The following is a 26,162-nucleotide window of genomic DNA, read 5'->3' on the forward strand; positions in this document are numbered from 1 at the left end:
CAACAAATCAAATAGGTGGTATGGTCCAGTCTTCACCTCTTCCAAATGTTTCAGTATCACCTTGCTATAAAAATTAATTATTCTCTTACCATCACCAGAACATTGCTCAAATGACTACCTGTCTTGCTGATTACCACTAGCACAAACTTTTTCTTCAATAGTCTTTAAGCCAACTACTGTTTGTATTTTTCAACCAATATCACAACACTACAACTTCTGCTAACTCCGTCCCTACTACTTGCTTTGAATTTAATTCTTAATCCCAAAAAATATAAGTTTAATTCACCACGTGACATAGAACAGACAGTACACAAAGTCGTCAGGCACAAAGGAGTTTTCTATATGTCACAAAAATCTATTGGGTGTGAAAATATTGAAATATAATGCACCTAAGGTGCTATAAACACCAAGTGTATTATTTTCAACTAGAGTATGAAGGTCGTATGTCCCCCCTCCCCACACACATATACAGGCACCGTTTGCCAAATAATTTTGTCCTATTTTACTTCAGTTACATGTAGTGCAGACAGTAGTAAGAGATGACTTGGACAGATCTTGCTCAATAATGTGTACAAGGCCACCCGCCAACAGCTCTGTTTTTTTTGTGCCATCTCTTAGCTCGCTCACCCTGATATCCCTCACTTAAGCAACTAGGTATATTTATTTATAAGCTACATTTTGCATAATGATTACTGATAAATTCTATTATATACTTCTTATCTGGGCTTCAGGTCAACATTAGTTTAAACATTTTTTCACACAGATCTAGCTGCCACACCTCTGTTATGCTCACGTACTTTGAGGTCTGCTACATCTACTGGTTTCTGAGGTTTGGTTTCAGCTGCAGAAAGGCAGGTGACCCACTTCCATCTCACCAGCATTCGTAGCCTTATTTAAATTAAACAGGATCTGACTTATAATTTCCCTCTGACTCAATTGTAATTCTGTACTTCTCACGGTGAACTTTGTTCAGGAACACCATGCTTCCTGTACCATAAATATCACCTTACCTAGACTAAAAACTTTTATCTTATTAAACAGTTCAACGTGTTGCATAAAAAATTCATTGTAAAGCAGTTACAAATACCTTAATGTTATATGGGCACACTGACTCGTGTAATTATGATTCCTGACACTTTCCTGCTTTAACAGAAAAGCTACTGTCATTCTTGGTAACTCACAGAATTCAAAGTAATTCACTAGGTGCTACCCTGTAAGATTCTCATATGTATATTTATTTCTACATTAGTGTGTGGCTGAAACATGAAAGAAAGTGACAAAACAGAGCTTCAGCGTTAAGATACATATATATATATATATATATATATATATATATATAGAGAGAGAGAGAGAGAGACATAAACACACACACACAACCATATGTACATACAGCTTTCCTTAAAGAAACACGTGTCTGATGAAGCTATTTTAATAATATTTCATGCATCTATTCCTAGTGAATTTCTGATTTACTATTTTGAACTAGCTTTACAAAAAAAAACAGAGGAAAGGTATCTCTTTTGATGTTCAAATTTTAAGTACACTGCAATCCAGCAAAATAAAAAATAAATGCATCTATGAGTTCTTTATACCTGTTACATTCAAGACGGTAGAGCTATGTTTATAACTTATATAAACAAAGTTAAGTCATACTTAAGTAGTTTTACCCCTCTGGAGCTCAGGTTGACTATGGTGTGCATGTGGAATCAGTATTGGTTTTCAAAATATTTGCAAAGGGAACCAAACATAATGAAGTAGTGGGCAGAGTACAAAGACATGTGTAACTTTCAGAAGCAGTAGGCTTAGGAAAGCTTATACCTCTTACAGAAGGAAGTTATTGGTCCATGGATTTCCGTTTTTACTGGCTGATAGAATATTTCAATACAAAGGGCTTCAAGAAGGCTTTACATGGTCAGTGGGGGGGGGGGGGGTGGAAACTAAATATAGTAAGTAAATATGATCCACTTCATTGATAAAAACTCAGAAGTGGACTGCACCACAATTACTATAAATGCTGGGCTTTGTGTTGTTGCCTTATATGTATATAGTATGTAAGCTTCTAGGAATTATATAGTTTCTTAGAGAACTGATGCTGTCTTTATAGCTCTATTTTACTAATTCCTACAAACATTAATGTGATGGATATGCTTGCTACAGTACTTCTATGTGTGGTAATTAACATTTATTGGCTTATAGTGTGGACTTGTTTTCACTGTATTTGTTACGTTTGTAACACAAACATGGTAGATAAGATAAAACTACAATTCTATAATTGATATCCTGTAGACACAGGCCACTGATAAAATGGTGCCTTGGGATCAGCTCACCTACTGAACAAAGAAATGTTAAATAAATTTAAAAGTAATGCGTGGTTACCTGTAAGACTTGGGTGGGTGGATGGATGACTAGGCAGATAAATGGAGAGAGGGAAGATGCTCCTGTGGATCTTTGCTATATACTGCATATAGTTAATGCAGAATAATATGTTACTATTATTAATATGTCCCTGGTTTCATTATACTCTAAGATCCTAGTGTGGCCCACAACTACAATCAATTAATATTTAATATCGTAATTAGATCCATCCCATTAGTTATAAAACAGCCTGTGTTCCATTTCCCTTGCTAAATGTCATCTCTGCTATAAGCATATAATAGACCAAGGACTGCAATGTGGATTATAAAAGGATCTCTTACTCCCCCTTCTATAAAATACAACAAATAGATTATTTCTTAACAGGCAAAGTAATCCACAAAAGGTGAATGCAAACATCACATAATAAACCGAGCTTTCTTCATGAAGAAATACCCTTAAAAATCGCTGTCATTATTCTTGCATTAGAAGTCTTAGCTAGATAGATACCAGTTTCAAGGAAAAATAAACTCAAATAGTTGCATCCAGCTTACCCAGATTTTCCAGTAGCTACCCAAATGTGTTGGCATGTTTAAGGATGCATCAGATCATGAACAACTATCATCCAAATTACTTGGCCTTTGCTTTCAGCTTCACTAACACTACTGTTACCCCAATGATATAGGATGTAACAAAGCCAGCAGAATGTAGCCACAATGCAGTCAGGTTATACAACATTTAAAGGTTTCCTTCATAAAATGTAACTGTATTTAAGTCCATGGTGGTGCAGTGGTTAGCATTGTCACCTCACAGCAAGAAGTTCTCCCGTTTCATTCTCTGCTAGAGCGCCTTCTGTGTGGAGTCTGCATGTCCCCCCCCGTGGTCAAGTGATGTATAAAGACACGCAAGTAGGTGCGTGCGTGAATGAGTGTGCCTTCTTTGAAGGTTGGGCATTGGTCTGGCAACTCGGCACTGTAAAAATCCACTGCCAATCAGCGGACTGGAGTTCCGCTGTGATGACCTCTAACCAGGAAAAGCTGTAAGACATTAGTTTTTTTTTTTATATAGGTTCATAGGTTCATACTAGGCTATCTGCCCTGGGGCATTTATAAGCCTAGCCCGATTGTGTTTGGCTTACACCACCCCTTGATTTGAGAATACTGTGCCCTTTTTAAAGTTTAGTTTACTGTGACTCTGTCTAATAGTGACACGGAAGTAATCCCCGGGATAAACCTACGATCCCCCATCCACTCATCAAGATTCTTCTTGAAGAGAGTCAGTGAGGTGCTCTGCCTAACATGAATTGGAATTCTATTCCAGAGCGAAGGGAGCCTCTGGGTTATGAATTTGTCCCTCCAGCATGTTCTATTTATTTCTGTGCTGAGGTTCAAGTCCCTCGAGCGAGTGGCTCTAAGGGATTTAGATTTACTGAGGTGGAGCATGTCCATTAATTCTGGGTTGGACATAGCTTTATATGTCAGGCATAGATCGCCTCGAAGAAGGCGGTATGTAACTGAGTAGAGCTGGAGTTTTTTTAACCGAGCAGTGCATGGCATCTGTTTGAGTCCCTTGATCCTCCTGGTGAGGTACTTTTGAGGTCTTTCTAATTGCTGCAGGTGTCAGGTAAGGTACATCCCAAAGGAGGCATTGTATTCTATGATGGGCCTGATGAGGGATGAATAAAGGGGCATGATTACCTCTCTTGATCTAGATGTGAATCCTTTCATGATGAGGTGGGCTATGTAGAAGGTCTTTCTAACCACTTCGGCAATGTGGTTGTCAAAGGAGAGATTGCTATCAACTTGGGTCCCCAGATCCCTAATTACTTTCTCTGTACTTAATGGGTTACCACCTATGTGGTAATTTGTGGGCACATTGTTTTTGCCAAAGGGTATGACTATACACTTTTTGGAATTTAGCTTTAGACCATGGCTCTGGCACCAGTTATCCATCTCTGCGAGACCTTTTTGAAGGACGTTTGTGTCAGCTGGAGAGTCGATTATGGCGCCCAGTTTGCAGTCATCTGCGAACTTGGTAAGCCATAGTCCTCCCACGTTGGCCTGTACCTCAGAAAAGTAAATGCCGAACAAGAGAGGTCCCAGGACAGAACCTTGTAGGATGCCACTTGTGACCGGTTTTGAGTCTGACATGGCTCCAGCAACTCTGACTCTGTGGGTTCTGTCTTTGAGCCAGTTTGCGACCCATCTTGTGACATAGGGGTTTATATTAAGGCTGGATAGCTTATCTATGATGTCCGAGTGGGGTATTGTGTCAAATGCCTTTGCGAGGTCCAGATAGGCTGTGTGGACTACCTTCCCTTCATCTATGGCCTTGGTGACTGTTTTGAAGAAGTCAACCAGGTTCAAAAGGCAGGATCTGCCCTTGACGAAGCCAAATTGGGTAGGATCTAGTGTCTGTAGGTCCCCAATGTCTTTGTTTATGAGTTCCATGATGATCCTCTCCATAGCTTTGCAAACTAGGCTAGTCAGGCTTATGGGGTGATAGTTTGCAGGGTCCGCAGAGGCGCCACCTTTGTGGAGTGGAACCCACTGTTGCTGTACGCCATTCTGTGGGCACATATCCTGTAGTGAGGCTGAGATTGTATAGCTGTTTTATTTGAGGGATTAGTTCTTCTTGGAGTTCATGTAGGACGCAACCCGGGACGCCATCTGGTCCCATGGAAGCAGTGTTTTTTGCTTTGGAGAGGGCGGCCTTCACCTGAGCATCAGAGATGTTTGGGAGGCTGCACTCTGCCAGGATAGATACTTGCTCTTTTGGGGGGGGGGGTGGAGAAGTTTGCACTGAACCTGTCTGCCAGGATATTGGCGATGTCTGTGGGTTCAGTGTATTTTTTGTCGTTTAGAATCAACACAGAACAAGTCTGGGAGTTGCATGCTAGGTTCCTAACATAACTGAAAAAAAGCCTTATGATTGTCTTTAGTGTCCTGTGCAATTTTTCTCTCGAAGCTGGCCTTAGAGGATTTTATGAGGGATCGTCATTTTTTGCTAGTACTGATCAGAGATGCCTTACCTTTTAGGGATTTTGCTCTATCATGTAGTAGCTTCCTCCTTCTGTTGTACAGTTTATTTATGGCTGGGGTCCACCAGACTGGACGCCTGCCTTTGGATGATTGGTTCTTGATTTTGTTTGGGATAGCATGATCCATGCATTCCTGGAGATGACTGTAGAATGCGTTTATATAGGATTCTGCAGTTTGGGCCGTAGTTTCCACTGGTCCTGGGGCCTTGAAGGATTCCACTTCAGTTTTGAGAAGTGTGAAGTTCGCTTTTGAGAAGTTTTTCACTGTGGTTTTCTGGGCTGGGGGAGGGGTCGGGATGTGGATATCCAGTGAAATTAATTTATGGTCTGATCTTACCAATGAGGGATATACTTCTGGTATGGAGCATAGAGTCCCCATGTTGGTAATGATCAGGTCTAGTATGTTTTCCCCTCTTGTGGGAGTGGTGACTAGTTGTTCCATAGCATTTGAGTTTATAAATTCCAGGAACCTTTGGGCTAAGGTGCTGGGGCTTGAGTAATGCTCCCAGTCTATGTTTGGGTAGTTGAAGTGCCCAATATAATGGTATTCGGAGAGATCTTCATGTTCTCCAATGTTTTCAGGAAAGTCGAGTGGGATTCCTGACTTTGAGAGGGTGGTCTGTAGGATGCTATAAACTGAAAAGCAGTCTTGCCCACTGTCAGTTGCACATGGATGGTCTCTGATACTTCGTGCAATGCCACTAACCTGGAGGTGTGGATGTCCTTGATAAATATGGAAACTCCCCCTCCTTTTGTGGTTCAGTCCGGGTTTTGGGGCCGAAAAGCATGATATGAGGTATAACCTGGTAGTGCTGGGGTGCTCTCTGGAGCCTTGAACCAGGTTTCTGTCACTGCACAGATATCGATGTTCTCCATACTGAGGAGAGTTTTGAGTGCATGCATCTTGAGGTTAAGACTTCTGGCGTTTAGCAGCATTACCCTTAGTTTCTTGTTCCTTGTGCTGTCTATGGAGGTGGGTTTGACTTTTGAGCCTTGCCTAAAAAAGGCACTATGGGGGTGGCAAGAGCCTTTGCCAATATCCAAAAGCCCAGGGGTGACAGGTGCAAGCCGTCCCCTAGCGAAGCAACGTGGCTTGTCGAGCATGTCATCCCAGGCTGATAGACACTGGATCCCCTTTGAATGACACCAAAATTTTAGCCAATTGTTAAAATCGATCATTTTGTCTTTATACTGTGGTATCATTCTAGGTGAGGGTAAGATGCTGCTCAAGGTCAGGGTCATACCGGCCTGGGCTACATGATCAGAGACCTCCTCTATGTCTCTTTTCATATAGTTGAGGGAGGTACGTCTCAGGTCATTCATGCCAGCATGTACAATGACTGAGTCATATTTGTATTTGCTTTGGAGTGACCTGAGTGCTTGCATTATGTGGCGGACCCTAGCGCCCGACAGGCAGCTCACTGTGACCTTCTCTTTATTCAGCCTGGTGAGCAGGAAGTCAGTGTGTCTGACAATAGAGTCACCTATTACAAGAGTATCAGGTGTGTTATTCAGCCTTAAGGGCCGTGACTGCTTGACACACTGACTTTGTGTGCTATGTGTTGTACGTGTTTTGTTTTGGGGTAGTGTTTGCTTGGATGTCTGCTTTGGAGGTCTCTGTTGCTTAGGTAGATTTTTATTTAGAGCCTCCGAGTATGTTTTTGTGTTTTTATGTGTTTGGTTCGCTGATGTGGTGGGACTATGTGATACTGGAATTGTGTTGTGTGAGGTTACCTTCTCCTCCTGACTGGTTACACCAGTTTTGAGATGAGAGAGCTCAGCCTCCAGTTTGGCTATATGGTTGCATCTCTCACATATATTTGAACCTGTTTGGAGGAGGAGGGGGTTGTCCATGTACATGAGACAGTTCTAACATTGCCTCAAAATTCCCAGATTCACCAGCTGGACTGGAGAGGAAACCATTGCTGACCTTTGGACATGCTAGAGTAATATAGGGAACTGAATTAAAACGGACCAATAGGGGACAAGGTAATTGTAGAGAGTATAAGAGTAAGTAGTGCTTGTGGTTTATTAGTGCTAACTTGTAAGATTACTTATTTGGACCAGTGAGAGGCCTTAGAATGAGAATATGGTGTTTAATTTGAGAGAGAGAGCAGTTCTACGGGAAAAAGTGAAGAGCAGGCTTTGTGAAGGTTTTTCCACAGGCTTTTGCAATCACACCGATATAATGCAACACCTCATGTTCCCACTTTGTATTGGATTCAGAAAGTAAACTGATACAATAAGAGGTACTTTACATTCAGAAAAGTAACTGCTGATTGGATAAGGCAATCAACATTAGTGATAAATTCTACATTTCTTGTGAAAAGCAGTTTGGCAGCCAAAGTGGCCACCATAAAAGGTAGATAATTTGGGTAGCACAATGGCCAGTACCTTTATATTTAAATACTGTGAGTGTGGGAACACCACAGTTTAACTACAGGTATAACAGCCACATTGGCAAATTGGGACCAGTCCATTTAACTTTGTTGTTTTCACCTGAGATGGCAGAATGGTGTGGTCAGGTGTTCGGTGAAAGATAGGAAGGCAGTGGTAAAGCAAGGCAGAACTGAAAGTTACAGCCTCAGTCTGTCAGATACAGATACATATGTAGCATTTTTAACAAGCAAACAACTATATTACATTCAATTAAAAAATCCCAAAATTGTGAGATGATCCAAAGCAATCTCTTGATGCGGAAGCAAGCAAGTCTGAGTTTACAAAACATGCCTTTACTTCTTAAATGACATCCTGCAATTACTGGCACAGAACTGATTGCTTATTGGTGTTCATATACTTCCAACCTATAGTCATATGTATCTGTTTTTATACTAAGGCTGATGCTTATTTCCTGTACTACACAAAACAGCAGTTTCTTCAGAGTTAGCCAAGGAGAATTCAGGAGTTCATGAGAATTGTACACCCATACAAGACAGATAAGTCACACATATGTCTAGGTATTCAGATTTTGTAATTCATAGGGAAAGGAAAAGACAAGGCTGATTGCATCGTCTCAGTCATCTGCTTTCTGTTTGCTGTTTCAAAGTGAGAAAAAACATAAAATAACATGTCTCTGCAGAGTACACAGCTGTCAAACAAACAGTTTTTTGATATGTAATTATTTATTTACTTATATTTGGCTTCAAGTATGTCCTGTTTGTTTGTTTCTTTCCCAAAGAGACAAGTCAGCAGATGGGTCCTCAACAATCATAAAATCATCTTCAACCCAGTAAGTAGCTATTATACATTCAGTGACAGGCATATTATTATTAATTTCAGAAAAGTTGGATGAAAATAGGCTATCAGTTTCAGTAAATGGCAATTCTTATATAGAAAGCATATTCTGATTTGTAAAGCACTCCAAAAGATGATAAGGCAAAGAATTTGCTACAACATACACCCTTCACAAAACTATTGCTTGGTCATTTATGTCCTGGGGATCCCTGACTCATTAAATTACAACAGTAAAAACAAGTTTTTCTTCAGGAGAAAGTACCACTTACGATCACATATTTTGTAGATGAACAGTTCACTTAAATGTTGTTGATATTTATATTGGTGTTATAAGTTGTGCTTTGCAGCTTATGTTTTGTTATGCTGTGCACTTTTTATAATCCTGATTACTTTTTAACTATAGTTATTTTTATTTTTTATACACCTAATGTGATAGCCTGTAACTTAAAATGGACTCCTGTAGTCTAGGGCTGTTATCCGTGGAAAATAACATGCTAAAATATATCCTGGAAATATGGGCTTTTGTTAAAAAGAGCTTTTTCTGTGACTAGTTTAAGTCTTGTAGCAAGGTAATTTCATTGTTACAGTGAATGCCAAATGAAATCACACTACTTTATGATCTTATTATAGCAATAACCCACGCCTGGGTGTGGGTAATGCTGGATTTACCCACGGATGGCGTGGTTTGGTCCCGTGAAGCCGAGACCAAACAAAGCCAACCGTGGGTAATCCAGCATTACCCACACCCAGGCGTGTTATTGCTATTATAATGACATTATTTAAGAAAAGAAATAATTACTTTTCTTAAATAATGGCATTGTATAATGCCTCTTTACTGCCCTTCCGCAGCTGTCTGGTATTCTGCGCATGCCTACGCAGTACATCAGAGCTGTGGGCAAAAGCAACGGAGAACGCAAGATCTCCGTTGCTTTCTTTATTTCGCTATGTTAAATGGGTTTAACATAGCGAGACAGCTTTAAAATAAGCAACGGAGATCTCCGTTTATTGTAAAGCTGTCTCGTTATGTTAAACCCATTTAACATAGCAAACAGTAAAAGCAACGGAGATCGCTTTTTTAAAAACTGTTCGCTATGTTAAATGAGTTTAACATAGCGAGACAGCTTTAAAATAAGCAACGGATATCTCCGTTGCTTATTTTAAAGCTGTCTCGCTATGTTAAACCCATTTAATATAGCGAGACAGCTTTAAAAAAAAAAAAGCAACGGAGATCGCAAGATCTCCGTTGCTTTTTACACACTGTCGCTATGTTATAGGAGTTTAACATAGCGAGACAGCTTTAAAAAAAGCAACGGAGATCTCCGTTGCTTATTGTAAAGCTGTCTCGTTATGTTAAACCCATTTAACATAGCGAAACAGTAAAAAGCAACGGAGATCGCTTTTTTTTTTAAAAAACTGTCTCGCTATGTTAAATGGGTTTAACATAGCGAGACAGCTTTAAAATAAGCAACGGATATCTCCGTTGCTTATTTTAAAGCTGTCTCGCTATGTTAAACCCATTTAATATAGCGAGACAGCTTTAAAAAAAAAAAAGCAACGGAGATCGCAAGATCTCCGTTGCTTTTTACACACTGTCGCTATGTTATAGGAGTTTAACATAGCGAGACAGCTTTAAAAAAAGCAACGGAGATCTCCGTTGCTTTTTTTAAACCTGTGTCGCTATGTTAAACTCTTTTAACATAGCGAGACAGTGTTTTATACTAACGGAAAAAGTCCGGGCGACCGGACCTTTTTCCGTTAGTATATTGAGGGATTTACAATGGGCACGCTGATTGGGCTGGCCAATCAGCATGCACGTTTTAGGGGAGGAATTGTATAATATAGCAATAACCCACGTCTGGGTGTGGGTAATGCTGGATTTACCCACGGTTGGCGTGGTTTGGTCCCGAGGGCAAAGACAACCGTGGGTAAATACAGCATTACCCACACCCAGAAGTGGGTTATTGCTATTATACCATGACATTATTTAAGAAAAGAAACTATTACTTTTCTTAAATAATGGCATAGTATAATGCCTGTTTACTGCCCTTCCACAGATGTCTGGCATCCGGCAGTTCTGATGTACCGCGCCGCGCAGTACATCAGAGTTGTGAGCAACGGAGAAAGCAAGATCTCCGTTGCTTTTTTACAGCTATGTTAAATGGGTTTAACATAGCGAGACAGTAATAAAATAAGCAACGGAGATGTCCGTTGCTTATTTTAAAACTGTCTCGCTATGTTAAACCCATTTAACATAGCGAAACAGTAAAAAAAAGCAGTGGAGATCTTGCTTTCTCCGTTGCTTTTTTTTTAAACCTGTCTCGCTATGTTAAATGGGTTTAGCATAGCGAGACAGCTTTAAAATAAGCAACGGAGATCTTTAAAGCTGTCTCGCTATGTTAAACCCATTTAACATAGCGAGACAGTGTTTTAAAAGTAGAGTTATACTAATGGAAAAAAATCCGGGCGACCGGACCTTTTTCCATTAGTATAACTCGATTTACAATGTGCACGCTGGCCAATCAGCATGCACGTTTTGGGGGGGTCATGGTTTAATAAGAAATAATCTATGACTGTGTATGGGTATATCAGGATGTACCCACAGCTGGTGTGATTAAACAGAGCCAACTGTAGGCAAATCCTGATATACCCACTGACAGGAGTGGATTATTGCTTTTATCCAATGTCATCATTTAAGAAAGAAATTGCTTACCTTTCTTAAATAATGTCTCTGTATAATGGCACTTCAGTCTTCTTCCGTGTTCTTCCTTGTTTACTAATATACTGTGCATGTGTAAGGGACTTGTGTTCCCAAGCTTGCACAGCACACCAGTGCAGGAGAAGCAACAGAGAAAACAGAATCTCCGTGTTTTTTTTTTTTGTCAGGATTATTTTACGAGGGACAGTGGACAAATACAAGGAAAATTGGGTATGTTTCTGTTTCTTTAGTTTTGCAGAACTTAACTGATTTTTTCTTTTATTTTGCTGCCCCCCCAGAATATGACAATACAAAGTCTGGTTGCTCAATTATACTTCAGTGGCTGGACTTTTTTCTACTGGTATATGCTCAATTTACAACGGACACACTGGTTGGTCTGTCCAATCATAATGGTCGTTTTGGAATAGAAATGAGCAGTAATTGTGTAATAAACAACACATTGCATAAACATTACATGGATGCAAGTTTGTTTCTCAAAGGTCTGTAAAGGAAACTGGACCAATAAGGAAAGAGGTGAGCAGGGCAAACAGATATAAGTAGCTTTGAAAGGTAGTAGATTTATTGTAAGTGGTATGAAAGCACATCTTCCCAAAGGCACTGGTTGGTCAATTGCCGTCAGTTTTAATGGGATGTTGCTGCCCCATAATATCATGATCAAGTATTCATTTCTGGTCTCAGGTACTGTCTGTATGCAGATTGCATGTGGACCTCATGAGTACAGTAGTTTGAGTAATTTAGGTTTCTTCCAGGTATATCATCTTCTCTGATTTGCACATCAGTTTAAATATGACCCACCCATATAAGCTACCGCTTTTAAAATAGGCTGTCAGAACTGCATTATGACACAGTTAGTGTAAATGCTTGGTCTTGTGTTGTTTTACATGTGCATACTCTGTATACTTTTAGGAATTACAAAGTTTCTTATATAACTGATGGTGTGTTGTTTCTATAGTGCAACAACTGCTTCTTGCAAAAATTAAACATTATATATGTCTTCCACATTGCTGTTCTGTAATGTCACTGATATTTATTAGCCTACAGTCTGAACATGTTTGATTTTTTCTGCATGTGAGACAGACATAGTGGACTACATAAAAATGCACATTTCTGCAATTAATATCCTGTGGATTTAGATCACTGCTGACTATGATGTCTTGGTACCAGTCCACAATCAGGACAAATGAATATTTAAAAAATACGTAAAAAATGGCAACTGATTTGGTAATGGACGAAAGATGTTCCCTAGGTCCTTTTCCGTCAATATGCTCCCTATATTCAAATGTTCTTTCTTAGTGATTGTAAGTTAAATGTATTAGGTTCATAGCTGCGTACTAGGCTAATGGGCCTGGTGCCTTTACAAGCCTAGCCAATAGAACTGCCCCTGGCATCGTGCCACCAGACGTTAGTTCCCAGTGCCTCTATCAAGTAGAGCCACTGGAGTGATACCTGGGGTAAACTTTCTATTTCCCATCCACTCATCAAGATTACTCTTGAAGAGGGCCAGTGAGGTGCTCTGCTTGACATGTATGGGAAGTCTATTCCAGAGCATAAGCAGTCTCTGGGTTATGAACATGTCCCTCCAGCATGTTCTGTTGATTGTGGTAATGAGGTTGAGGTCTCCGGAGCATGTGGTGTGGAGGGATTGGGATTTCTAACAGAGCAGGGTCAGACATGGCTTTGTAAATCAAGCACAGATCACCTCTTAGTAGACGATAAGAGCCAGAGAATAGCTGGAGTTTAAGGCCTAGGATCCTCTTCATGAGGCACTTTTATGGCCTTTCCAGCTGTTGCATGTGTCTATGAGGTACATGCCAAATGGGGCATTATACTCGATGATTGGCCTAATGAGGGAAGAGTAGAGAGAGATGATGACCTCTTTCTTCCAGGATGCAAAACCCTTGTTAATGATATGTACCACATAGAAGGACTTTCTGACCACAGTGGTAATGTGGTGGTCGAAGGAGAGGTTGCTGTCAACCTGTGTCCCCAAATCTCTTATAATCCATACAGTGTTCAGTGGCCTCCCATCAATGTGGTAATTAGTGGGAACTGAGTTTTTCCCAAAAGGGATGATGACTCATTTTTTGGCATTAAGCTTAAGGCCTTGACACCAGTCATTGGTCTCAGTGAGGCCTTTCTCTAGGATGTCTACATCACTTGGGAAGTTAATAATGGCTCCCAGCTTGCAGTCGTCTGGAAACTTGGTCAGCCAGAGTCCCTCAATGTTGGCCTGGACTTCTGAGAAGTAGATGCCAAACAGGAGATGACACAGGGCTGATCCCTGTGGAACTCCACCTGTGACTGGTTGGAAGTCTGCTTTGGAGTCTGCTACTTTCACACTGTGGGTTCTATCTGTGAGAAAATTTGCAACCCACCTAGTGATATAAGGGTTGATGCCTAGTTTGGTGAGTTTATCAATAATTCTTGAGTGGGGAATGATATCAAAGGCCTTAGCCAGATCGAGGTAGGCTGTATGAACTGCCTTGCCCTCATCCACAGCTCTAGTGACTGACTCAAAGAAGTCAACCAAGTTGAGCAGGCATGATCTACCTTTCACAAAACCAAATTGCATGGGATCTAGAGTTTGGAGATTCCCTATATCCTTGTTAATTAGGTCCATGATGATACACTCCAGAGCCTTACATATTAGACTCATCAGGCAACTGGGGCAATAACTCCCAGGGTTTGTAATCATTCCCCCTTTATGGAGAGTGAAGACTGTAGCAGGGCACCATTCTGTAGGGACAAAGCAGGAGGTGAGGCTATGATTGAACAGGGCACACACTTTGTAGTTCATGTAGAACACATCCAGGGATATTGTTGGGTCCCAAGGAAGCTGTATTCTTGGCCTTGGACAATGCAGCTTTAACCTGTGCTGCAGCAATGTTGGGTGCCTGGCATTCCTCTGGTATTGTGATTGGTCCTTTTGGGGGGGTGAGGGGGGTAAAGTTGGCAATGAGTCTGTCAGCCAGTATGTGGGCAATATCTGCTGGCTCAGTATAGGAGGTACCATTGTGCAGTAACTCAGAGCAAATCTGAGTGCTGCCATGGAGATTTCTGATGTAACTATAGAAGGCTTTGTGATTGTTTTAGTGTCTGCCACAATTCTGCCTTCATAGCTGGCTTTAGAGGTTTTGATGAGGGATCACAACTTTTTGTTGTGGCTAATAAGGGAATTCTTCCAGTCTTAGGACTTCATCTTTTTCTGCAACGGTTTCTTCCTTCTGTTGTAGAGTTTATTAATGGCAAGGGACCACCAGATTGGCTTCCTTTTTTTTTGAGGAGAGTGTCTTGGTTCTGTTGGGTATGGCTAGTTCCATGCATTTATGTATGTGTTTGTACAGTGCATTGGTGTATGATTCAGCAGTCATGCATCTATTTTCCATTGACATGGGTGCGATGAAGTTAGCCACCTCTGTTTTTAAGAGCGCAAAGTCAGCTTTGGAGAAGTTTCTCATGGTGGTTACCTTTATGGGGGGTGTGGGTGAGATGTGGATTTCCATGGTGATTAGTTTGTGGTCAGATCTAACCAGGGAGGAATTGACTATTGGTGCAGAGTAACGGTTGCCCATGTTAGTAATAGCCAGGTCAAGGATGTTGCTTCCTCTAGTTGAGGTAAGAATGAGCTGGTCCAGGACATTTGAAATGATGAATTCCAGGAAGCGTTGGGCCAGTGTATTAGTGCATGAGTAGTTTTCCCAGTTGATGGAGGGGTAGTTGAAGTCACCTAGTATGAGAGTGTTGGGTTAGACCCTAACAGTTTCCAGGGTGCTTAGGAACGTGGAGTGAGAGTCTTGGGACATGGTTGGGGACCTATAGCAGGCTACGACCTGAATCGCGGTCTTACCCAATGATAGTTGTACCTGAATTATCTCAGACACATTATGCTGGGCTACTAGTCTGGAGGAGTGCATATCCTTTATGAATCTAGAGACACCACTGCCTTTGGAGCTTCAGTCCAAGTTCTGGGGCCGAAAGGTGTGGAATAAGTTATAGCCTGGTAGTGCAGGGGTGCTTTTTGCTGCCTTGAACCATGTCTCCGTTATGGCACAAATGTCGATGTTCTCCATTTTAAGGAGTGCTTTGAGTGAGTGCATTTTGAGATTTATACTTCTAGCATTGAGCAGCATGACCTTCAGATTGCATTTGTTTCCAGATGTTACGGTGGTAATTTGGTCTTTGGAACACCGCTTAAAAAAGGCACTATAGGGGTGGCATATGAATTGGTTAACTGAGGTATAGCACTGATCACAAAAGACCAAATTCAGTCTTAGCACAGAGGGAAGTAAATAAGGAAAGCAAAAAAAACAAAAACATATATATGGATATATATATATATATATATATATATATATATATATATATATATACATACATATATATATATATATATATATATACATATATATATATATATATATATATATATATATATATACATACATATATATATATATATATATATACATACATATATATATATATATATATATATATATATACATACATACACACACACACACACACACACACACACGCACACTGCAGTAGATTAAGGCAGTTTGATGATATACAATACAGACAAAAGTAATCACTATATACAGTTATGTTCAGTTCAGTTGGAGTGACTGTTGAGTTGGCTGAGCATGTAATATTGTTCACAGTTGTTAGCAGGGAGATTGATGGAGTAGGAAAAGATAATGTTACGTAATGTGTCTGGAGTGATGGCATTTGCACGAATTATGATCATGAAGATAATGTTTTAGTTATGTGCACAATTTTGGATAAAAGAGTATCAGCAGGAGTAGAATAAAGGCCTACTAAGAAGAACAAATGATCTATGCATTGTAGTTTAGTTTTAGGAGCTTGAATGGTAGGGCCTGGGTGGCTTTGATTTCTGGGGCTGTAGGACAAACAATAACTTAATTTCCTCTCTGGCAGCCAGACTAATAAGTGTGCAGGAGTCTAAATATTTGAGAGTAAGTCAGATACTTCTCCGACTGGAAGCCATTTTCCTTTTTTCTTTGTAGTGTTGAGGAGTGGTGTTTATACTTTGGGAAGTGTGTGAAGAATCTTTGCTGGAGATTGTCTGCATCATTGTAGATTTTTTTCCACATTCTACTTGTCTTATTAGAATGCCTTTGCCTACTGTTATTTTTGTAGTATTTGAAAAGAAAGAGGTAGATTTTGTTGGTCCAAAGTAGTACTGGGTTAATCTTTTTCCTAGCGTTTTCTAATCGAAGACTGAGGTTAAAGGATGGTCTATCCAAAGTCCTAGGTATTTTAATGAATAGCAGTTTCCTAATGTAATGTTATTGTGATCAAAGATTAGTATTGGTGGGGAGTTGTTTAGTTTTGTTGTGGTAGAAAAGACCACTGTTTTTGAATTTCAAGAGTTGAAAAGAAACTTTTTCTTGCTATTCCAAGTGCTATGAGTGATAAAGTTATGATGTAGCTCTTGCTGAAGGATTGGTATAGATCTGTTAAATTGGAATAGGGCCATATTAGTGGCATAATGAACTACAAGAAGGTGGGATAGGCTCACAAGATGTTTGTTTATACAGATGGTAAAGATGAGGGAAGCAAGGATAGGCCTTGTTGTACGCCTTGTTTGAGTTTTGATATAAAGAGGAAAGATTATTTGACTTTCCACACAGATATCAGCTAGAAAGATGGTTGTGGAACCAATAAATTGCATCTGGACTGACATATATGTCACATAGGTGGTTTAGTAGTATGCTGTGATCTGTTAGCTCAAAAGCTTTGGTCTTTTGGATAAATAAACAGTTAGTTCTCCTCTGCCCATTCCTAAGAAAGTTTGATCTGTTATGGTTCAAATGGCAGTCAGTCTGCTGATGACACCTGCCAGGAATCTATGTTGCTTGCAACTGGTGATGTACAATGTAATGTGCCTATAGATTGGTTTCTCGAAGATTTTAGGTAGTGTTAAGGAGGATGGATGGTAAAGAGAGACTTTGGCGAGCTACGTTTGTTTGGAAGGGGGTTATCTTTTAGTATTTTCCATACAGCTGGCATGCTGTGTTGCATTAGGTATACGTTATATATGTTTTGGAGTGTCCAAAAAATATATTCTCTGCAGTGATAGGTGAACCAGGGATGGAGATCATCTGTGCCTGGGTCAGTGAATTTTTTGTTGTTCACAGAGATGCAGTACTTCTTTGTTTTTAGTGTGTTTGAAATAAAATAGTGATTTGAGTGGGGCTTGAGGAGTGCAAGTAGAGTTAGTAATGGATGAGTACAGTGTGAGAAGGTTGCTAAATCCTGAGAAGAAATCAGATGGAGAAAAACACAAGGTTTTGCGATTGGATGAGTAATTGTTTCTTCCTGTTACTCTTGATTTCCTTCCATAGCTGTTTACGGGTATTGATTGGTAAGTTTTGTTTTGTTTTCATGAGTTGGGTTTTATGGTACCTAATGGATTGCTTGGAAAAATGTCTTAGGTAAAGTGTTTTCTAGTTTCAGGACTGAAGGCAACTTTCTAATTATGCTGTGCTTTGTCTCCAGGTATGGCTAGTGATTTATGGCAGTTCATCGGTGAACCAGTCATTCTTCGTCAGTTTACAAAAAAACTACAAAAAGGCCAGTAAAATCCCAAATAAATTTAATAGATAACACACAATAGGTGCCTCGGCTATACAAAAGCCTTCAAGTTTATAAAGTCTAGTTAGTAATGAAAAGCAAGTGTCTTGTTAATTTTGGAGGTACTAGTGAAAACTTTCACTGAAAAGTTGGCTTTTGCAGTATTTAGGATAGTTGACTAGTCTATACCTACAAGGACTGCCTAAGTTTTTCTGTCTGCTTTTTCTTTCTTTTTTTCTTTTCTTTTTAGAATCAGATTTTGATCTGAAAGAGAAGTTAAGTGGGATTATATAGGGCTGGGAAATGCTGCTGAAAGCTTATTGGGCAGTGGTCACTTAGCGATGAGGTGAACTGTGATATCTGAGACTAGAGAGGGGTCGTTGGTTATAACTAGATCAATAGTTACTTGTTTTAAGGTTTGGGCAGGTGGATTATTGCACTAATTGTTTTAGACTGTAGTCATTTAGGAAGTCTTTGACATCGTTAAGGATGGAATTGAGCAGGATGAGTAAAGTACAGTTTGTAAAATCTTACTGTAACAGCAGATATCCTTCTTTTCACTGTTGCAGGGATTTCCTGCCAAGGACAGCCCAACAGTTGACCAGTATACCAAAGCCTTTAGATCTTGAATGCACCATATGTCACATGTGTGTTCCCCACACAGAATGTGGGGCATAAAGGCAATGTACTGACACAGTTACCAAGAACTGAATTGCCCCTGTAGAGAACAGTCTCCACAGGACAAAAAGGAGCCTTTGTACATCCAAGTGGAGAAAATGCAGAAGGAAAAAGGGGGACCCTTGGCTAAGAGGATAACCATATCGGAACCCTAAAGAAAAAGGGGGATGGAGGGAGGGACCAAATAAAGCAACAGTTAAGAAAAGGACATCAACTGTTATGGTAAGATTTTACACAACTGCACTATGTCCTTCTATATCATCGTTGCAGTATTCCTCACCTTAGGGACGGTACAAGAGCTCTAGAAAAGGAGTAGGAGGTAGAAGCCTTGGAAGATCCCTCAACAAATCCATGCAGGATAGCCCTAGCAAAACCTGCTCTAGCCCTAGAAACCATATCTAATTTAAAATACTTAGTAAAGGTATGCACTGAGGACCAAGTAGCAGCTTCAAGGTTGGAGCTGGTTATGCAAGCCCTTGAAGAAAGCACCAGAAGAAGCAACAGCCCTAATGGTATGAACTCTAACTGAAGTATGCAGTCACTTGCCATGAAAAGAATAACAAAAGGAAATGGTCTCAGATATCCAGGAGGAGATGGTTTGCTTAGAAACAGCTAAACTCAAAGTTCTGGGATGAATAGGAGCAAAAAGCTGGTCAAACTTATGAATCATCTTTGGTTTTATCGAAATAATACCTGAGCCATGTGTGCAAATTCAAGGTATGCAGGACCCTCTCACTAGCGACTGTGGAGAAGGAAAAAGGGAAGAGAGCTGTACTGCCTGATTTAAGGACAACTCATCAACAACCTTGGGGATAAAAGGAGGAGTAGCTTGAAGAGACACTCTCTGTGATGAAGAAAAAAAAAGGATGAATGGCCATAAGGGCCTGAAGCTCAGAATCCCTCAGAGCAGAAATAAGAGTAGGTACAGCATTGCAGAGAAACTGAAACTGCAGACTCAAAAGAAGCCCAAGTCAATTTTTCTAAAATAAAATTAAGGTCCCAAGGCCTTACAAATACTACAGGAGGTATGGCCATGGGAAGCACCCAAACAATATAGACACTGTTAGTGATGATGCTTATAGGCAACCTGCCTCCCACACTGACATTTTCTCTTGTTGGATGACATGAACACTATATAAACAAAAGAAAACATGACCAACAGTATGAAGAAAAAAGATTCCAATGTGGCATTTATCTGATGGCTAGGTATTCAGCACAGCAAAGAGTGTTCAGACCAATGAGCGTTGATGGTGTTCGGACTGAATGCAAAGTAGTTCTGGGTTACTGCATCAGTACATTGCCTTTATGCCCTCCATCCTGTATAGGGAGCATACATGTGACTTATGCACATTAAAGATCTAAAGCCTTAGGTATACTGGCCGGATGTTGGGCTATCCTTGGCTGGAGATCTCTATGGTTAAGAATACTGCTACAGTAATATACACAGACAGCAATCTCTTACTACTTGGTGACTATTAAACATGTTAATTTGTGATTGCGATATTGTCTAAAAATATTGAATTTTCCTAACACAGCAGGGTGCAGTAGGTAAGCCACTGTAAGGGTGAGTGTTTTGTTATTTTTATTCAGTATTTTAAAAAATACCTACTTAGAGTCTGAAGGTGGGCTTACTTTAGCTATGAAATGAATATTATTTAGGTGGGCTTTGTAAACTATATACCAAGAACTCTGTACTAAATATTGACTATAAAGCTATGTTTTCATAAACTTCTAAAATATACTGTACCTATTGTAGAGAAAAATACTCCAGAGATGAAAAATGCAAATTACACATAAGAAGCAGAGATTTATTTTTATCAAGAGATGCGCCTAAAAGTTGGCATATTATTATTCCCTTAGAGGTCTCAGCTAGATGGCAGTTTCATAAAGAATGAACTAAATCATTTACAAAAACATTTACATTCAGCTTGCTACAGCTTTTCTAATGGATGTTTGATTTTGCTGACTTGCTCAATAAAATTTAAGGATGGATGAAAGTCCAAAACACAGGTGACCCAAAATACTTGGCCTTTAAATATCAGCTTCAGCAAGGAAGAACACAGCATTGTCATAAATTAATGAATGCTGAAAATGCCAACTAGGAGCAACGCAATGAAGGGCATATAGTCCAAACAGATGAAAATTGTCTCCAAAAATAGCAGTCACATCCAAATGATACATAAAAAACAAAGGAGTTTAATTCAGGTACACAAGAACAACGGTGGTAAGCGTTTTCGCATACTGCTTCATCAGACCAGGTCTGATGAAGCAGTATGCGAAAGCGCTTACCGCCGTTGTTCTTGTGTACCTGAATTAAACTCCTTTGTTTTTTACGTATCATTTGGATGTGACTGCTATTTTTGGAGACAATTTTCATCTGTTTGGACTATATGCCCTTCATTGCGTTGCTCCTAGTTGGCATTTTCAGCATTATCGTATTGTGGTTTGTGCTAGGAGCATTAACTCCACGTGAATCGGTTGTTATATTTGTTTTTATAAATTAATGAATATGTATTTATAAAATTATAATTTAAAATAATTATGCAATTTTGTCCACAAACTCTTGCAATCTCACTAAGATAATATACATCATATTCCATCTTAGTACTGTTATCAGCTATAAAAGTTATACTATAAGAGCTATTTTACATTCAGAAATGCAAGTGCTAATTGGACAAAACAATTGGCATGTCCACGATAAAGCCTACATTATGCAGGAAAACCAGTTTGGTATCCACAGCAGCCACTGTAAAATGTAGATCCCTAAGACATCAAAATGGCCCCTGCACATATAAAGCATTTCATAAAAAATGGCAACCAAGGAGGCAGATTAATTCTAAGTCATACTGAAATGATCCACAACAATGTTCTTCAAACAGAATTAAACTGTTCTGAGCTTAAGCATGATGCTTTCCAATTCAACCACATTCCACAAGCATTAGCACTATAGCAGAGGTTTAGCAGTGATTGTATGTATACACACACACCTCTTTGTCCAACTGCATGCATACTTAGGGGGATGCTAATATCCTACACCTTAGAAAAAAGGAGTTTCTTCATGGTCAGCCAAGTGGAATTCAAGAGCTTCCAAAATGCTACATACATTCTCTTCTGACGGACAAGAAACCGTAAGCCCCAGAGAAGTCTGGATCTTTAGAATTTTACTGAACAAGGTACAGGAAATGATTAAGTGGATTGTATCATTTCAATCATCATTTGCTCTGTTTGCTGTTTAAAATTCAGAAAAAAGATACAACTCATAACATGTCATCTCAGACTGCACACCTGCCAAATATCTATACTTGGTTTCAAGTAATGGTAGATTTGTTTGTTTTTTCTCAAAGGGAGGAGTCAGCAATTGGGTCATCAACAGCTATAAAGGCATCATTGAACAAGTAACACATACATTCATAGAGAAATATAACTACTTTTCAGCAAAAGTTTCTTAAAAAGAAATGGTTATTACCATCTGCAAATGGAAATGTTTACTCAAAATATATAGTCCTCCTGCTTGCTCATTTATGCCCTGAAATTTATGACTCACTAAAACATGGCATTATTATAGCTGTAGATAAGACGTGCCTTTTTGGGTCTATATTAGATCAGCTAACGCTTAAACAAGCGAAAGCTGATTGATCGACCTTATTTAAGTGAATGTTCAAAATATCGAAGTAACAGAAACCCAAATTTTTTCCTAGGGAAAGAATTTGGTTGCCCGTTTCTGTTGCTTCGGTATTTTCAGTGCTGTGGTGGAAAGTTACGGGTCAGATTCAAGTAAGTGTGCGATTGTGTGGATGTGAGTGTTAGGGTGGGTTAGGTGAGTTAGGGTTAGGGCTCAGGTTAGGTACGTGTGCGATTGTGTGGATGTGAGGGTTAGGGCGGGTTTAGGTGAGTTAGGGTTAGGGAGCGGGTGAGGTGAGTGTACGATAGTGACTGACCTTAGGGTTAGGGTTAAGCTAAATGGATAGTTAGTGGTGTGTGCATAGTTTAGTGTAGGGTTAGGTGTCAGATTTTAGGTGTATGTCTGTGGATTATTGTTTGTTTGGTGTGCTTGTGTTGTGTGTATGTGTTTTGGATCAGTGTTTTTTTTTTTCCCTAGGAAAAAAAATCGCTGATCTGACAGTTTGAGATTGTAAGCTTTCGCTTACATAAGGTCGATCAATCAGCGTTCGCTGATCTAATATTGACCCGCCTTTTTTAGGGCAAGGTGTTACATAGTGAAACATACCTTGGAATTAATATGTTATTTCTGTTTCCTACAAGTCAGTAATGTTAAATCAACACTTTAAGTTGCACCATGCAGTTTATAAGGGAGTATGTCTTCCCTGCCAGTTGGCATGGCACTCCAAAACAGAAATGTGGGAACTGCCTGTTTAGAAGGGAGGCAAAAAGAACTACCTGAGGAATACTGCACTGATGGACTATGTCCAGAAACACATCTCTGTGGAGCATGTATTCATGACCCATGTTTTCGACCTGCTCAAAGCATCTGCCATTGCATTGTGCTATGAAGGAATATGCACTTTGTCCGAATAGTCGGCCAAAATCTGATAGCTAGATCTGAGGCCTGAAGAGCCAGCCTGTAAAGAAGTTACGACTTTGTGCCCCCAGCTTGTTGACATACCACATTACTGTGGTATTGTCTGTGTAAACCTTCAGGGGGTCTGGAGAGAGCATGGGTTGGACAGTCTGAAGGGTCAGAATCAGATGCATCATATCTCTCATGTTGATATGGTCTGACTTCTGATGGGGGTTCCAGAGACCTTGAACTTTCAAATGACCCCACAGAAAGCCCCCCACCCCATGTCTGAAGCATCAGTATACCTTTTTGATAATCCTGATTATTTTCATTGTAATCCTTCTTTTAATTTTGGCTTGTATAATGTCACAGGTGCTGGAAGAAAAAAATGAGCCAAGAACTTTAGTCTACTTACCTAAAAAAAAATAGATTAAACTAGCCCATTGCAGAATGCCATATCTATGAAATAACAACTTTCTTGTGTGGCTAGTTTGCTGGAAATGCTGGGGCAAGTTAGTTTCATGAAATTTATTTATTGATATTCAGTTACCGGGAAAGTCCATTGGGTAGGAGCCCATTTTCAGTGGAGGCAAGGGCAAAAATGCTCCAAAGTATTACAAAACATTTTAAGAACAATAATTTTACAAACTTCAAAAATAATACAAAAAAATCTATAGTTTAAATAATTATACCACATTAAACGTAACATGAACACACTGGTTAAGAACAGATATAATGTATATGACAATGACTTAATATTTAGAGAAATTGTATCCAGTTTATAGAGAAATTAAAGGTAATTTAGTATTATACAAACAAGAATTGTAATATGAAGTGAAAAGCAGACTTATGGTATATTTAGAGAGAAAACAATTAGAACAATATAACAAGCTGAAATTAAAACAGTGAATGTAAATGTAAAAACTATACATTGTGATCTTATAAACAAAGGACACATTAAAACAGTACTAGATAGGTACACCACCTCTGGGTCAATGAAGTATGCTCCATCTCTAAGCTGGTTAGTGTCTGATCAATTCCTAGGCTGATTTTTTTCTTTTCTTTTTTTGGTGTTCCAGGACTTTGACCACGGCCTTCAACTCCATAAGCTTCTAATTAATCTATGTAACAACTTATTTGAGGCAAATTTCAGAGGGTAGGGTAAGGGTCTCTAACATCCACCTCTCCTTGTCTGACTATTTGGTGTATTGAATTAGGAGGAATGCATTTCTGATGAAGTCACAAAAAGTCCAAAATGTGGTATATTTAAAGCTAGTGGGGTCTGGCATTATTGCTCTGAATGTACCCATAAAGACTTAAAAAGTAAGAAGCCATGGGCTTTCTGATGCAATACCCCTGAAACACTTGCATGTCCGTGAGGGGTCATTTTCATATAAATACCATGGCCCTCCACTATAGGAGATTTAAGGTATTACACAGTGAAGATTGTAGCTTGGCTGAGTCTGTATCATAGTTTATATCACACATACTTGCTTTTTTCCTCTATGATATCACATTACAGTGGAGATCTGAGAATTTGTTCTTTCCCCACTGTGAAATCTTGGATTTTATATATATAATTAGTTTGTGGTACAACGGTACATGGGGGCTTGATACTATAGAAGTCATGGATTCAAATAAGTTATATTTCTGACTTACTATGGAGAAATGCTTTTTGACAAAGCAATTTTAATAGCATTCCATTGCATCTATTCCTCATGCTTAATTTGCACTGAACACTTTTAATCCAGCTCCATAAGCAAAAATAAAAGTAAAGGAAAAATAAATCTTACTTTTCATGAATTAATTAAACAATCCAACAAAATAAAGCAATTTTACATTTACTGATGAGTCCTTTACATAGTGTTTTAAATTAGTAAATGTAGAATTATGCTGAGATCATAGAGATCACAGACGCTAAAGTCCTTTACATAATCTTTTAAATTAGTAAATGTAGAATTCTGCTCATTGAGCATGTAGACAGAGATCACAGATTGTACACTGCAGGAGCAAATGCTTGTGAGTTACGAGTTTTACTTTGGAGGGCAGAACAAATGTTATAGATATTACCTGGATTAAACTGTTTTCTCAAAAAATGTGCAAAAAGAACTGAACTAATAAGGAAAGAATGGAGCAGGGAAAATATATGTAAGCAGCCTTTGTGGATTTAAATCATATGAAAGCTCATATTCCAACAGGAGGTGGATGGAAAAGACAGTCTCCCTTAATGTAATGTAGCTGCTTCATCCTTCCAGCGTTTAGTTTTGGCCTCAATTAATATATGCATGGAGTTCAGATACTGTGCATATGTCCATGCTGGTTTCATCTGGCTGCTTCAGTTTTTTTCCACTTCACAGATTTGCTGCTCAGATTTATGACCTACTCTCACTTGCACCTATATCTGAATATACAATCCATCTGAGGATGCCTTGTACCTATTGTTTTTGAGATAGTATCTCATTTATAAGACCTCAGAATTAGATTAGGTCACAGCTAATATAAATCCACAGATCTGTGTTATTGCTTTCTATGCGTGTCTTCTGTATGCTTTCAGGAATCCCATAGTATCTACGGGTAGTGATGATCTGGTGTATTTGCAGTTCATCATTTGACTCTGGCAAACATTTAAGTGTTGCATAGATTTATCTCATTATAGTTCTGTTTGATCACTAGTATTTAGTAGCCTATACTCCACAGTCGATTTAGTTTTAAATTTATACATGCAAGACAGACAAAAAGACTAAATAAAAGTTAACATTTCTTAATTAATACTGGCTGGTGTCAGTTCACTGAAATTGGTATCTTGGTATCAGCCTACCTGCTCAGCCAATGAATGTCAAACAAAGCTGAAAAAAAAATGTTGTGTAAGTTGAACTTTCCCTTAACAGCAGATGTCCAAACTCCTCACTATTCTAGTAGCCCTTAGGCTACAACTCAGGAAACAGAAACTAGCCACCTTTACAACCCCGCCCCCTTCACTCTGTCTGCTGATTGGCTAATCCCAAGGAGAGAAATCAGCAGTC

The 26,162-nt window shown here is 39.3% G+C and overlaps 1 protein-coding gene across 4 annotated transcripts in view; it reads left to right on the forward strand.

Annotated features, from left to right (window-relative positions):
* The window catches only part of LOC122790313 (keratin, type I cytoskeletal 18-like), a 508,415-nt gene that overhangs the window by 372,518 nt on the left and 109,735 nt on the right, over positions 1–26,162 (forward strand). For 3 of the 4 annotated variants that reach the window (XM_044057831.1, XM_044057834.1, XM_044057832.1), the window contains 2 exons: positions 8,571–8,621; positions 21,965–22,015. In XM_044057831.1, coding sequence (XP_043913766.1) covers positions 8,571–8,621; positions 21,965–22,015 — 102 coding nt within the window. The remainder of the gene's footprint in view (positions 1–8,570; positions 8,622–21,964; positions 22,016–26,162) is intronic. The other variant, XM_044057833.1, reaches the window with a different exon arrangement.

The sequence above is a fragment of the Protopterus annectens genome, chromosome 16.part0 (genome assembly GCF_019279795.1).
Source record: "Protopterus annectens isolate FY-2018-M chromosome 16.part0, PAN1.0, whole genome shotgun sequence".
NCBI classification, from domain to species: Eukaryota; Metazoa; Chordata; order Ceratodontiformes; family Protopteridae; genus Protopterus; species Protopterus annectens.